At 46.3% G+C, this 14819-nt stretch overlaps 1 protein-coding gene across 3 annotated transcripts in view; it reads left to right on the top strand.

Annotated features, from left to right (window-relative positions):
* TEX2 (testis expressed 2) overlaps nucleotides 1-14819 on the top strand; it is a 107403-nt gene that overhangs the window by 71469 nt on the left and 21115 nt on the right. For all 3 annotated transcript variants that reach the window (XM_022589157.3, XM_089901419.1, XM_022589158.3), the window contains exons 6-7: nucleotides 6961-7107; nucleotides 11809-11908. In XM_022589157.3, the coding sequence (XP_022444865.1) occupies nucleotides 6961-7107; nucleotides 11809-11908 (247 nt within the window). The remainder of the gene's footprint in view (nucleotides 1-6960; nucleotides 7108-11808; nucleotides 11909-14819) is intronic.

The following is a 14819-nucleotide window of genomic DNA, read 5'->3' as shown; positions in this document are numbered from 1 at the left end:
AATGTCACTTCCTTCCTGCTCCATTAGTCAAAGTAGTCAAAAAGCCCTCCCAGCTTCAAGGAGAGGGGCATAGATTCCACCTCTGCTGAGCTGAAGGAGTAGCAAATTCTTAGAAGAGCATCTGGGATGGGAAGTATCATTGCACCATTTTTGAGAAATAAGGTCTGCTACAGTATTTATTCCTATGCTCTTTTTATTACTTTTCATGCTTTCCTTTTCAGTGGAGATAGTTCTTTACTAGTTTTATTTCTCTTTAATTCTGTAATTCGAGCAAATGAGGACCTTCCCCCACCCCCTCTTTAATTTTCTTTTCTTTTCTGTTCCTGTGAAGCATTAACATGGTTCCCAAAACCAAAACTGTACAAAGACATATTCAGAAAAGTGCCGTCTCCCCCGCCCTTTTCCTTCTATTCATCCATGCCATCACCCCACCCCCACCCCAGTAGTGAACCGGTCTCATTAGTCTCTGGCTCATCCTCTCTGGGTTCATTTCCCCTCCTGTCTTACCTCAAAGGGTGGCACGCCATGGATACTCTTTTGCACGCTTTTTTCACTTGCCAGTACATTCTGGAAATCACTCCACATCAGTTCTTAGATATCTCCCCTTCCTCTTGTTTTTCAGCAACTGCAAAGACTGACTCCATTGTGTGAATGTTCCATAGTATATTCATTCTCTTATATGGGCGTATGTGTGGTTTGTAATATTTTGCAATTACAAACAGTGCTGCAATGAACAACCTTGTATATGTGTATTTTTGTGTTGTTGCGGGTATATCTTCAAGGTGATATCTTACGAGAATGTCAGAATGTAAACTCACATGTAGTTTTGTTAGATATTGCCAAATGCCTCTCCATAAGGGTTGCACCAGTGTTCATTCCCACTGGTAATAAGAATGCCTGTTTCCCCACAATTTTGCCAAATGTGAACCTTTTGGACGTGGTCATTAGTGCTCATCCTTCCTGCCAAAGACGACCAGGTTATTTCTTTGGGTTCATATTGCCTCTGCTGTCATGAGTCCAAGAGGAACTGAAAGGGCTCAGAGACACAAAGGATTTGACACCTCTTCAAGTTACACTGTCACTTCATCAGTGTCGGCACCACCCAGACGCTTACCCAGGGTAGCATGCCCCCTCCTCTTCTATACAAGGAGCTTGGGACACAGCACCAGCCTTTGCCCCACCCTGCTGCTGCTTCTTACAGGCCACGTTCAAAGCATCTCTCACCCTGAGGGCTCCAGGTCTAACGGCGCCTTCCACACACTCAGCCTCCTTTCTCACACATGGCCCAGTGCTGAACTGGGTCAGGAGGTGAGTAGGGCCACTGGTGCTCAGGAGCCAAACCAATGTTAAAAACAGCCAGTGATAATTAGTAGATGTAGACTAGGTTTGTATTAAACAATGCTAGAACACTTCTGGTAGTTATTCTTACCCATAATAATTAAAAACAAGTTCGGGGGATTCTGAAATCACTTTGGAGCTCAACATTTGAATTATAAAATACTGCTCTTTTGGAGGAAGGGCCTGGTTCTCCAGATGTTTAGTGATTAGTGATCGGTCGCTGAGCCCTGACTTGCCCTTGTGACTCCGCTTTATCTCACAAACACAGACTGTACCAGCCTCTGAAGTCTCCAAACCCCTGTGATCTTGGCGCCATTTTCTCTCTTCTCAGGCAGCTTCACCTCTAGAATAGTGAGACCATGAGGCTGGCTGAGGAGACCCAGAGCCTGATCATCTTGCTGAGGTGGAGAAGATATAAACAGCAATTAAGAAAATGAAGAAACTCTTTTAAGAAATGTCTAAAGGTGGGATAGTATTACCCCTAGTGTTGGTGCCTCAGGAAGGGAGACCCCACGGGCAGCCTGTGGATTTACTCAAAGGTGTGAGGCCAGGGAGGCTACTAGTTCTTTATGCCCTGAAGCAGCCTGCCTGGGAGGGAGGACCATTGGTGAGGCAGTGCTGTGCTTGTTCACCAAGTGTGAGGCTCTGGTGTTCAGATCACATCAGGCACTGCCACGCTCCTTTTCAATGCAAGGTTTTCAGAAATACTTAAAGGTCATGTAGGCTGCCCCAGGTTTGGAGAGTCCTGTCTCCATTATTGCTAGTTCCACTAATTATCTTGTTACCTACAAACTGGATCATAAGATACTACATCCTGTTTGGTGTTATCAGGAGATAAGAACTCAACAAAGCAAACAGGAATCAAACAGAAACCAGGAAATCTTAATTGGCAGAATGGTTTCCCAAGGCTTCCCCTTTCCAAGCTCAGAGTCAGCTTTTTAAACATTTAAAAGTAGAATTGCAAAGTGTTTATCATACAATAAGTAAAAAATATAAAGCCATATATCCAATTTAAAAATAAATTCTAGGAAGACTACAGACAAGAGTGCCAAGACAGTTCAGTGGGGGAAAGAATAGTCTTTTCAACAAATAGTGCTGGGGCAACTGGACATCCACATGCAAAAGAATGAGGTCAGACCCCTCCCTCACACCGTATACAAAAATTAACTCAAAATGGATCATGGACCTTAAGGCAAGAGCTAAAACTATGAAACTCTTCAAATAAAATATAGGAGTAAATCTCTGTGAATTGGGGCTAGGTGTAAAGACTTCTAAGATAGGATACCAAAAATACACACAACCAAAGAAAAAATAGGTAAATTGGACTTCATCAAAATTACAAACTTTTGTGTGCAAACAGTACTATCAAGAACATGAAAAGACAACCCACAGAGCTTGCAAATCATATGTCTAAGGGTTTTGTACCCAGAATATATAAAGGACTCCTGTAATTCAATAATAAAAGGTAAATAACCCAATTAAGAAATGGGCAAAGGATCTGGATAGATATTTCTGCAAAGAAGATATACAACTGGCCAGCAAGTGTATGAAAAGATATTCAGTCATTAGCCATCAGGGAAATGCAAATCAAAACCATAATGCAATGCCACGTCCAAACCACTAGGATGGCTAGAATAAAAAAGACAGATAATAACAATGATTCACGAGGATGTGGAGAAACCGGAACCCTTGTAACAGTGGGAATGTAAAATGATGCAGCTGCTGTGGAAAGCAGTTGGTGGTTCCTCAGAAAGTTAAACATAGAGGTTTATGATCCAGCAGTTCCACTCCTGTGTGTATATCCAAGAGAAATGAATGAAAATCTAGGTCCACACAAAAACTTGTACACAACTGTTCATAGCAGTGTTATTCACAATAGCAAGAAGTGGAAAACAACTCAAATATCCCTCAGTTGAAGAATGGACAAAGTGTGGTATATACACATAATAGAATATTATTCCATAATAAAAAGGAATGATGTACTGATACATGCTACAGCATGGATGACCTTGAAAACATTATGCTTTGTGCAAGAAGTCAGCCACAAAGGAACACATATTGTGTGATTCCATTTTGTGAAATGTCCAGAATAGGCAGATTCACTACGACAGATATGTCGTTAGTTGCCTTGGGCTGGTGGGGATGGAGCTGGGAGGAATGGGGAATGACCACTCGTGGATACAGGGTTTCTTTGGGGGTGATGAAGATATTCTAAAATTGATTGTGGTGATGCCCTCACACTCTGAATATACCAGTACCACTGATGATGCTTTTTAAATGGGTGAATTGTATGGTATGTGAATTATATCTCAATAAATCTGTTTTTTAAAAAGGATACAAAACCATGTTAGTTATGCTTATTTTTTAAAGTTATGTATTCTTAAACAAAAAATATATATATATATATATACACACATTGAAAACAGACTGAAATATAGTTAAAATGTTTTAAATAAGTATATCTGGATAATGAGATTATGGGTGTTTTCTCTAGTAAACATGCTTGTTTTTGTAATCGGGGAAACAGCTAACCGGGAGGGTCTTCCGCTGTGCCCTCTCCTGGGCCAGGCAGCCCTTTGTGAAGCCCTCATGACATCAGATAGTGTGCGACCAGACCTTAGCAGCAAAGCCACCAAGCTGCCTTTGCCCTTAAAAAGCTGGGCTGATCGCCTGGCTATTTGTAATAGGAAAAGTTACACCACAAAAAGTAAATCTGTACTATTTTCTTTTTACAGGTTGGTTTTTAATAAAATATCTCCCAAGAGCTACTCAGACAGTTACAATAGTCTTGCTTTAGCTTCGGGCCATTGAACTCTCTAAACTTTATTTTGGAAGCCATTTTTAGAAACGTACCCTTTCTAAATGTACATCTTTAATTGAAATGGTAAAGTGAATCTGCTTCTCACATTCCTTCCTGCAGCCAAACAGCAGCATTAGGATATGTGTGCACATTTATTGTTGATGGTCTTAAATTTGTATGACTTCCATTGGAAATGAGTTCTTCCTAGCAGCCTGTTGAATCCAGATTTTGTTCATAAAGCTGCTTTGATGCATTGTCAGTGTTCTGCTGCTCATGGATTTTTCTTTGTTCCCAGTGAGTCTGTGGAGAGAAGCCTGCATTAGAAAAGGGAACAGTTGAAAAGAAAAAACAACCTCCTTGTCAGTTATTTCAGAAATTTGTTTCCACATCATATGCCTTTGGCTTGGACAAAAGTTGTGAAATAGCCTTTGTTTCATGCTATTTTGTGTTGTTAAACCTGTTTCCTGTGAATAACTAGGTTTGTAAGGAAAGGTTAGTAGAGTCAACTCTCCCACGTGAGAAGGGAAAAAGTAACCTCTTCTCTTGTGCAGGCTACAGATCTGAGTGAGATGTGCACTGCCCTGCGTGGGCAGCCTCTTGGCACTGCCTGGATCCCTGGGGGAGGAGGGTATTGTCCCTGGGTGAGTGTTTACTCAGAAGTCTGCATAGATAATCTGATGTGACTCAAAGACGGTAACCTCAGAAAAGCTAGACCAGATCCCCTCGGGGTGGGGTGCAGATGTTCAGGCAGAGAGAAAAGCGATTCCAAAAACCATGTACAGCCTGAGGCATGACTAAGTGCCCGCTGGGCACAGGCTTCCACTCGACCATCCAGAACCTGGTGGTAGAGATGCCTCGGTTAATATCAGAAGCCTTTACAGCACCAGAAGAGCACAGAGAGGGGACCCTTACAGCCATTCACACAAGGCAGCTAGAGCCATGTCTTCTGAAATGCAGTGACCAACATGTATTATTTTTTAAACCAGAGTTTAACTTTTTTTTTTTTAATGAGACTCGCCGACATTTATAAGGGAGAACTTTGAAAATACCCCAATTTGAAGGACTCCTAGAACATAGGATATCCCTGCTTATATGCAGTAACATTAGACTGAGAAATGCAGGTGAACCCCCAGGCCCCCAAAGCGAGAGACGGCACAAGCCCTGATGCGAGCGGAGGACAGGTGGGTGCTGGGCAGCCCTCCAGGCCCTGCACAAGCTCAGTGACCAGTTCAACTGAGTCAGACCCCAAGGACCCCAGGCTTCAGAAAAATCACACATAAGTCCCTGCCACAGGCCTTTAGGACACTCACAGGTCATCAGATCTCTAAGTGTCAAATCCACAAGCACCAGGCCACCCGTGTACTCTGCCCCCGGCTTAGGACACAGCTGTGTGGGGGCGTGGTCACGGCTGCGCAAGACAGACATCACCGGTGTGAGCCCACGCTGGAGCACAGAGACGTGAGGCGTCTGGTGTAGGTGATGGCTGCAGGCAGCCGTGAGGGCAGGGCAGATGCATTTGTACAAACCGTAGAGGGAAGAGAAAGGGTGAGCAATCCACAGATTCCTGCATTTCTCGTTCTTTTAGTCTTTGCTTTCCAAGGCGAATTGTTTCTATAAGGCTATCACCTAATTAGAGACCTCGGCACAAGGATATGTCTGTCACCCCCCCCCCCCCGGGCCGTCACGCCCCCTTCCTCCCACCGGACACAGCAGGTGGGAGACAGGGAGGAGGCTGTGAGTCAGGCTGTGCTGATGAATCAGGGGCCTCGGGCAGGGTGCTGAACAGTTCCCAGTCTGTTTGCTCCTGCCTAAAATAGAAGTAAAAGTTCTGTCTTTCCGGGGTATTGTGAGATGTAAATGAGGAAACCTGAGAAGGAATCTTATCATAGAGCCTGGCGTGGGGTCAGTGGACACCACCAAGCATTGCCTGCACTACCGCACCGTCCGTGGGTGTCACGGCTGCTTCTCCCTTCTGCTTCACCCCGACCCTGGCCCTCTCCAGGCAAGAATCCATGGTCCAATTCTTAGCCTTGGAAATTGGAGGCTAACAGGGTTTGCTCTTTTCCCACCTTGCACACTGGCCCCAACAGATGTTTCAGGTGGATTGTATCAAGTGGAGCTGAAGCCCAGGGTGTTTCACGGGGCTGAGATGGGTGAGAACAGCTGTAGGAGTTTCACAGAATTCCTCTCTCTAATCCAGGGCTGTGGGTCTCAACCTCACCTGTTCATTACATCAGTGAGAGAGTTTCTAAAAATCCTCATACCCACTTAAATCAGTATCGCTGGATACAAGACCCAGACACCAGTATTTCTAAGCACTCTCTGCCCCTCGCCCAGGAGAATCATGAGCTCCCAAGAGTCAGGCTGAATGTGAGAGTCCTGGGCATTGAGAAACTCTGGGGCTGCCTGGTGAGACCGGCTCGACGGTTACATGTCCTGGGAGCCTTAGCTGGAAGAAAGAGAGGCAGACGTTTGATCAGATGTGTCATTGACTTAGAATGTTGGTACCAAGCTAATTTGAGGGGAGGGGAGGGGTAGAGTAATACGGCTGAGCTAATTGTATGAAATATTAGCTGGTTCACAAGAAGACTGGTAGAAGAAGAATATAGACAAAGAGTTTTTATCTGTGATGGTGGCTTTTGTTTCTCCTTTTCTATTCACTGATACAACGTGGGACTTGTCATTTATAGGGAAGAAATACGACTCATGTGGCCGGTCCCCCTTCTCTAGAGGGAGGGACCTTCAGTGACTTTATAAAAATAAGCCCCTGGCTTGCTCTCCAGTTGCTTTCTAGTTAATTCTGGTCCTTTTTCTTTTACCAGTTGCCAGAGGTTCCACCCTCTGAGGAGGAAGAACAGGAAGCCTGGGTGAATGCCTTGCTTGGAAGAATGTTTTGGGACTTCTTAGGAGAGAAGTACTGGTCTGATCTGGTGTCTAAGAAAATCCAAATGAAACTCAGCAAAATAAAGGTATTGTTTTCCACCCAAGAGGCTTCCGATTCATCACGTCTTAATTTCTAGAAGTTTTGTACATTATATCCTAAGTGAAAAATCATTTGGTTTAAAACGTATAACAAATGGGAGTAGTAAGTTCTTATCAAATAACACATCTGGGCTGTGACCTTGACCATACGACTAACTGCCTCTGGGGATGTAGTGAATGTTCCTGTTTATTTTTTCCCCTTCTGTTGCCCTCATTGTCATTCACTCTGGGTGAGAATCCAGAATTTGGTTTGGGAAAATGGGAGCTGTTGCAGCTGGTTGGTTATATAGAATTGTGTTATCTTTAAGTTAGTAATAAACTTAAATTGTATGGCCGACAGCCCACAATCTTGGCCACACAGCATGTGCTCTGAGGAAAATGCCAGACTACTTAAGACCTCTTTCCCAACTCCCTCTCAAAGCTGGGAAAGCTACCATTGCACTCTAAATGTGTCTGCATTTGACCTTTACTTCTGGCCAGATGGCATTTTATTTTGGGCTCTCTCTTTGCTGAAGAAACAGTCCCGGTGCTGATGTAGGCCCACTTGGAAGTGAGTTTAAACTTGCATAAGTATTCTTCACAATTGCCACTAAGTGACTCATTTAGTACCACCTTTGCCAGCTAAGAGACCTTATTTAGGTTACTTAGAAGTAAGTTTTTGATCCATTGAAGACCCAACCAAGGAAGAGTCACTTTGGTCCCCAGATCTTCACGGAGAGCTTACACAGTCAGCAGCTTAAGTCAGTGGATCTTTTGGGTCATAGATACCTTTGAGAAGCAGAAACAAATGGACCCTTCCCCTAGAAAAATGCCCTGTGACACAAAATTTTGCCCATGATTTCAGAGAGTTCAAGGACTCCAGGTTAGGAGACGGTGAGTCACGATAAAATTATGTTGGAAGAAAATGTGGGCATGGAGGAGCTTCGATTTGATTCCTGTCGTGCCTTTGGGTCATGAACAGAGCCTTTCCTGGCACAGTCAGGCCGCTGTCACCCCTTCCCCAGGCCCTGATGAAGAGGCGGGGCCTCCTCAGCTGGAACGGCAGGTGTTGGGAGGGCTCTGTTGACAAGGGTCAGCGTGTTTGTGTTCTTCAGGCGAGTGCGGGTTGAGCGCTCTGCAGCGGGAGCAGGAAGCAGTGTTTGGAGAGGAGAGGCCAGCAGCCACCCTGGAGCTCGCTCAACCTCCTCCTCTTTTTGGGAAATGACGGAGGGCTCGAGCTCCCGGGTTGAGGCGCACGGGTAGGGCTGGTGCTGCTGTCTTCCCAGAGACTGTTATGGGTGCTTCCCTGAGCAGGAGGGCTCTGGGTCCTGGCGACAAAACAGGGCGCGCCTGAGCTGCAGAGGGACACCGCTCTCGCGGCTACACACGTTCCAGTACTGACTCAGAGCGGGTGTCGGAGGGCTTCTCTCTGGCGCTGGGAGTCCTCGGGGCCAACCTCCACCCCGGATTGAGAACCGTGGGCTCCGTCAACCCAGAGGAGGTTGACGAAGGTCTTTCCTTTTCATCTTCTCCCTTCGCTGACCCTGTGGGCTTCTGCAGGGTACAGAGATAAACTCTCGTCTGTGTTTTGAGGTCAGAAGTGCTAGGGGGTTAGGGTGGGGAAAGTGGTCCCCATCCAGCAGCGCCAGCGGTTCAGAGGCGGGGGCTGTACTCCCCCCACTGGCAGCCTCAGCGCCTCCCACCCTCCACCCCGACCTGAGCTGCTGTCCTGGGAGGGGCCCTGCAGACCAGAGGGGACCCTGGTGATGGAATAAACGGGAGGGCAGTGGGAGATTACCCCCATTCTGAACCTGCCATCACCCCTGCCAAGAGAACACGTACTATCACCAAATATCCAGGTATCCCTGGAAGGGCTGTTCCTTAAATACAGTAGAAATACAGTAGTGAGTATTGGTTAACGGCCAGTCAAGAACCAGAATGGCTGGAGGAGCCTGAGCTGCCCCTGTGACAAAGGTCCCCCCTGTCTCCTGGTCTCCTTGAGGGCCTGACATATGGAGGGCGCTTTGCTGGCTGCAGTGATTGTCACCCTCACCTGTGATAAATAACTCACGTTGTGGAAGAGCAGCCCCATGTGTGTATCTGGTGCCCGGTGATAGGTTTAAAATAAGCTGAGTTTCTGCCTCCACAGCAAGTACACCCTGGGCCTTGGCCGGCTGCTCCGGCACCACCTTGGAGCTCTCAGTAGTTATGGCCTCTGCCCATGTCAGCAAATGCTGCTCTTATTGCAACGGCTTCTAACTCAACCCCCACCAACCTGGAGAACGCCCAGTCCCCAGCTGGGTTTACCCAGGAGGGTAAAGAACACACAGTGGGTTCCTGTCTCACTGTGGTGCCCTTAGGGTGGGAAGAAGAGAGTCTCTGGTTGAAAAGAGCAGGAGGGGGAGTGACCTTTCCTTGCCTCCCCCGCACCCGACAGGGCAGGAAGGAAGCAGCTCTAGGGCCTGGTCCTGAGTTTTGATTCACATCAGAAATCTGAGCAAGGAGGGAGTGAGGGGGTTGGTTAGAAATGTTGCGGAATCTTGGAGTTGGGTGCTCAGGTGAATAAGTAGGAAACGCCCTGCTGACCTCCCCTCCCCATCCTGCTTCCTGGTGATTAGTGCCCATCCCACCCCTGCCAAGTGTTTCTCATCCCCGCTTCCTTCAGTTCCCTCCTCCATCTCAGGCCCTGCCTCTGCCCTCTTGGGGATGGGGTGGGGAGGGAGGCTGGACGGGGCGCCAGGAGGGGCCCCATGTTCTCTGCGTGCACTTCCCTGGCTCAGTGTCCACTCCTGTTCCCATAGAAACCTGGCGTGCCTCAGAAGCACTGGGCATTAGGATGACAACAATAGACAAAAAGGACGGGGGCAAGGGTGCAAGATTTTGGCTACATTTTTGACCAAGTATCATTCTGTAGGCTGATTGGGAGGCCAACCACCACATAACATTAATGCTTTGGAAAAAGGTTTTCCAAATAAAGCAACCACCAATTCAAAAGGCACATTTGAATACTGTCTCTAGTCACATTTTGTCCATCTCAGACATCATATCCTCTTTAAATTAACACCTCCATTCCCCACAGAAAATCAGAGATGAAATTCCCTGACTGGTGAATCCTAAAAGTGTCTTAAGTTTCTCCACAGAGAGACAGCTGAAGAGGTCCAGCCAAAATAGGCACTAAATTCATGTCTGGCTATAGATGCTTCTCATTTTATGGGAAATGTTCAGCATATGTTCAATTTTTTTTAACTCTTACATTCTAAATTTTACAAAATTATTCTAATGTTCAACTGGAGCAGTCCTTATGAGAATAAGAAAATTCTGGGGGAAAAGAAAAGAGAGGGACTTGCCAGATTTAAAAATGTATTTTAAAGCTACAGTAACAAAACCACTTTGATACCAGTAGGAAACAGTGCTCAGTACAGATTCCAGTGCAATGGGAATCCCATAATGAAAGGTGGCTTTGCAGGTCAGTAGGGAAAGATTTGGTTTTTTTAAAAAAAATAGGTTAAGACACCTGACTAGCCACTGGGAAAAAAATTAAGGTGGATTCCTAGTTTACATCTTACATTAAAATTAGGACTGGACTAAAGATTGTTTTTAATGTATATACATAAATCCAGGTCAAGGAAACACAGGTTAATTAATTCTCTGCTCTTGAGGTGAAGTAGGAATTTCTAAGCATGATACCAGCACTCTTACGTTAATTCATTTAGAGTAAATTCCTACTGACAGCTGTGTTAGTTGGGGTCCCAGCGGAAAACATATGGCACATTCAGTGCAGCAAGCTGGGGAAGGATTTATGAAGGTGTGGGCCAATGTAGAGAAACCGCAAGGCATAGTGCCGCACCCCAGGGCTGGAGCGGTGGGGAGCGGTTAACCCAGACTCGGGCAGGTGTCTAGGTGGAGGGGGCTGCCTGTCTGACAGGAGCTGTGGCCTTCAGTAGAGGGAGGGGACAAATGCCTGACAGTTCTCCTCTCCGTGTACCTCCCCGCCCCCTGCCCACTGGTGTGTTCCACTGGCCAAGCCCGACCAGAAGCCAGAGGAGAGGGCAAGAGTCCATCGATGCGGTTCCCGCAGACCAGCCTCTTGGGATGTAGTGAGGAACTCGATCCCAGAGGGGCAAAGGGAAAATATCCAGCACAGGGTCAAGGGATGTGATTTTTTTTTTTTCCCAAGGATTTTAGTACATGTTATGAGTTGGCCTACAGGAAATGTTGTAGTGATTTCCTAACTCCTCACTAGTAGTCTAAAAGAGGCCAATTTTCCCAGCCTTCAGCCAACTCTGGGCATTATTAACCTGACCAGCATGGCTCGTTCCTTCTCCACAGTCTGGTCTCTGGCCACACGCCACCCTCAGGGAAGCCTTCGCTGACCTCCTTATCCAAGACGGTTCAGCCTCCCTGTGCCCCGTTACCCACCTTATCTTCTCTGTAGCACCGGTCACGCTCTGCAGTTATAGGTTATTTGTCTGCTTATCTGTCTGTTCCTGCCTCTTCATTATAAGCCCCGCGAGAGCAAGGACCTTGCCTCTCTCGTCCGCGGCTCTGTCTGTAGCACGCTGCCTAGTATGTGGTGTCTGCTCAATAAATTCTGGTTGAATGAACGTGTCCCCAAAACCTTGACCATTGTTCCCTTTGAGAGTATGTTGACTTCTAGCATTTACCAGGTTCCTAACGAGTCTCCTTGGTTGTTTCCTTCTGTCCTCCAGCTCCCCTACTTCATGAATGAGCTAACTCTGACGGAGCTCGACATGGGAGTAGCCGTGCCAAAAATCCTTCAGGCCTTCAAGCCTTACGTTGATCACCAAGGTAACTCTTAACTGACTCCAGAAAGGAGTGGAGCATTTATATGAGCGTTAGAATGTTGCCGTCACTGCAGATTGAATACCAAGGCTTTGTGTTTGGAGGGAGTTGGGGGCATTTTAACCATATTTGATGTTGCGTGTCTCCTGTTCTTAACGGTCACAGCCTGAAACCGGTGGGGAGTAGATCAGGACTCCCGCTCCAAGCCCTTCTGGTCTTCTGGATCCTTACAGGTCCTCCTCCAGCCCAAAGATGCCCACATGCCAGTTAATGGGGGCCCGGCCCCGCATTGTCACAGCCCTTGCCACGGTGAGAGGCAGTGGCTGCATTTCAGGCCCACTTACCCCTCGTGGCTTCTCGTCTGCATGTGCCCCTCCCTGGATTCTTACTGGGAGCTGCCCCTCCTCATAAGTAGTGACATCTTTGCCTTGCCTTAACCTCTAGGATGCAGATTCTTTGAGCTTCATGTTTTATTCTTTCTGTTCCTTTCCACTCCAAGTAGGCACTCAGTAAGTGTTTGAAAAATGAAGACTTATATTGTTGGGCAGTATTTTGAGAGTAAAGGCTCTCTGCTGGAGGGAAGTTCTCTGATTTGGTTTTTAAGACATGTTACAGACACATTATTTATGCCTACTTGTGTATGTGTGCATGTGAGAAGGTGATTAAAATGTGTGGAGAGTTTAAATACAATTATGATGTAAAGATTTATGTGTATTTTGTGGCACCTTGACAGAAGATTTAGTACCCAGGAGTCTGGTGAAAAGAAGAATGAATTAGGTAGGCAAGAATACTCCATGAGCAGAAAGGGAAAAACCTCCCTGTCATGGAAGCATTCAACTTTTTTTCTAGAATATCCCTCTCCAAGTGAGCCTCTTTCCACTTAAACTGGATTTACATTCTTCCTCAAAAGGCTCAGGAACAAAGTAAGGGAGAAAATAATTACAGCTTTTCAAGAGAGTGATATTTGTTTTGAAGTAAATATTTTGTAAGATTGATAGACTGTAGCATCTACTTTTGTCTCTGTATGGCTATATCAGGTGGCTCTTGAACATATTTAGTGAAATCAAGTTCTGTGTTGTATACATTTGATGTAAATACAGAGAGTTTTGTTTTTTTTTAGCGCTACAACTAGCAGCTCTAACAAATCTCTCTAGCACTATTTCAGCTAACAGTGAAGTCCATATTTCCAGGTCTTTAGCATCCCATCGATTTCAGAGAAAGATAGACCAGAGAATTATTTGCAAACCCAGAAGTCCACCTAATAGCACGTCGAAATCACCTGTGACCACTCAATTGTGTCTACACTTTGATGAATCTGAGTGCTCCTAGGTTTAGTGAATTTCTGGTTCACTAAGAGTAAAACTAGAAAAGATTCTTTGCGAATGGTCTAGCTAGAGTTCTTTCAACCACATGTGAAATTTAAACAGCTGCATTATCTATGTGTAAGGTGCAGAGCTAGGATCTTCGCCCCGACAGCATTCCAGGGCTGCCTGGCTCCCTCTGGCTCTGGGGGGCTCTAGGTTGCCCTTTGCTCTTTGCCTCTTTAGGAACTGACTTGTAACGAGCTGGTAAATGATCAGGTAACATAAGCCTCCTGAGAGTCAGGCTTAAAGAAGGTAAATAATACGTGTGCATGCTTTATTTTCTAATGCATTAGCAGCCTCTTATCTCAGAACTGTCCTTTGTTGAACTAGTAGAAATTTCCAATGAGAGGGGAGCAGGGCCATAGCTGGGCTTTGCAGCATCTAAGAAGTGTCCCTGTGGCTGTGAACTCTGCAGCCTCCCAGGGCAGCTTTGTAAGGCTTTGAGTGAAATTCACTAAATGCCTAAGTCTCAAGTCTCTTTCCCGTTCCTCTGGAGCCAGAGCTGCATCAAGACGTTTTATTATATAGATCAAAGCTTTTGCCAGTTTTTAATCCATTTGAGGCTTACTTAACTCCTTTCAGGGCAAGTTCTAGAGATCTGCCTGCTTTATGTAACAAGGGAAGAAATGTTACTAAAGAAAGGAATGATAAAGACATAAAGCCTGTGGGTTTTAAAAGTTTGATCAAATTAGGTTTTTCCGAGCCTGCCAAGGCTACATGTGATGGTATAACAGAAATGAACATGAAGGGACAATGCATCTTGGATTCCATTGCTCTAAGAGAAACCTTTCCTTTGGGGGGAATGAAAATCAGGAGTGACGTGTTAAAACTGACTCTGAAAAGCAGAGTTCACCTTTCAGGGAGCTGCCCCCTAGGGTGAAGGGGGCTTTGACTGCTTTCAGGAGGGGGCGCCTCCCAGGGGATCCCCCTACACACCCCACACCCTTATTTTTGGTAATATTTCCTAACTTGTGCTTGTTTGTTGAAGGCACATGGCTTGGGAGGGATATTTGGGCCAGAGCTGCTGGATCGCTCCAGCCTCAGGATGCTCTTCTTGAGGCATCCCAGAGCGGCGGTTCTGAGCTCCAGCTCTGGGGCCGCACCGCCGGGCTCACAGCTCCTTGTCCTTGGGCAAATCCTTAACCTCGTCACTAACTCCTCTCTCAGGGGGGGAGACTGATGGCACCCACTTGGTGGCTTAAGTGAGTTAATACATGAAAGGCACTCGGAAAACATCAGGTGCCAAACAAGCTCTAAGTGTTACTATTGTTATTTTCACCAACATTATCGCTGCCTTCGCTGCTGCCGCTCTTGGAGAGTTTAGAATGTGAGTGGCTGAGGTGTTCAGTTGACCCATCCTACAGCTTGAGGCCAGCAGGTCCTCCCAGAACAGATGAAGGGAAAAGGCCATTCCTGCTTCCAGACACACAGCCAGGTTCTAGTGCAGTGGATAAGGGGAAAGGACCACCGTTCCCGGGACCGGAACCGTGGCCAGAAGGTGGAGAGGATCTGAACCTCGGAAACTGGCTGTGCACCTCCTGTCTCTGACCCCT

The sequence above is a fragment of the Delphinapterus leucas genome, chromosome 19 (genome assembly GCF_059928025.1).
Source record: "Delphinapterus leucas isolate spDelLeu-1000000601 "Yukka" chromosome 19, BTC_Dleu_Yukka2, whole genome shotgun sequence".
Taxonomy (NCBI): domain Eukaryota; kingdom Metazoa; phylum Chordata; class Mammalia; order Artiodactyla; family Monodontidae; genus Delphinapterus; species Delphinapterus leucas.
The sequence above is the reverse complement of the archived record's forward strand: the minus strand, read 5'-3'. Positions and strand labels throughout refer to the sequence as shown.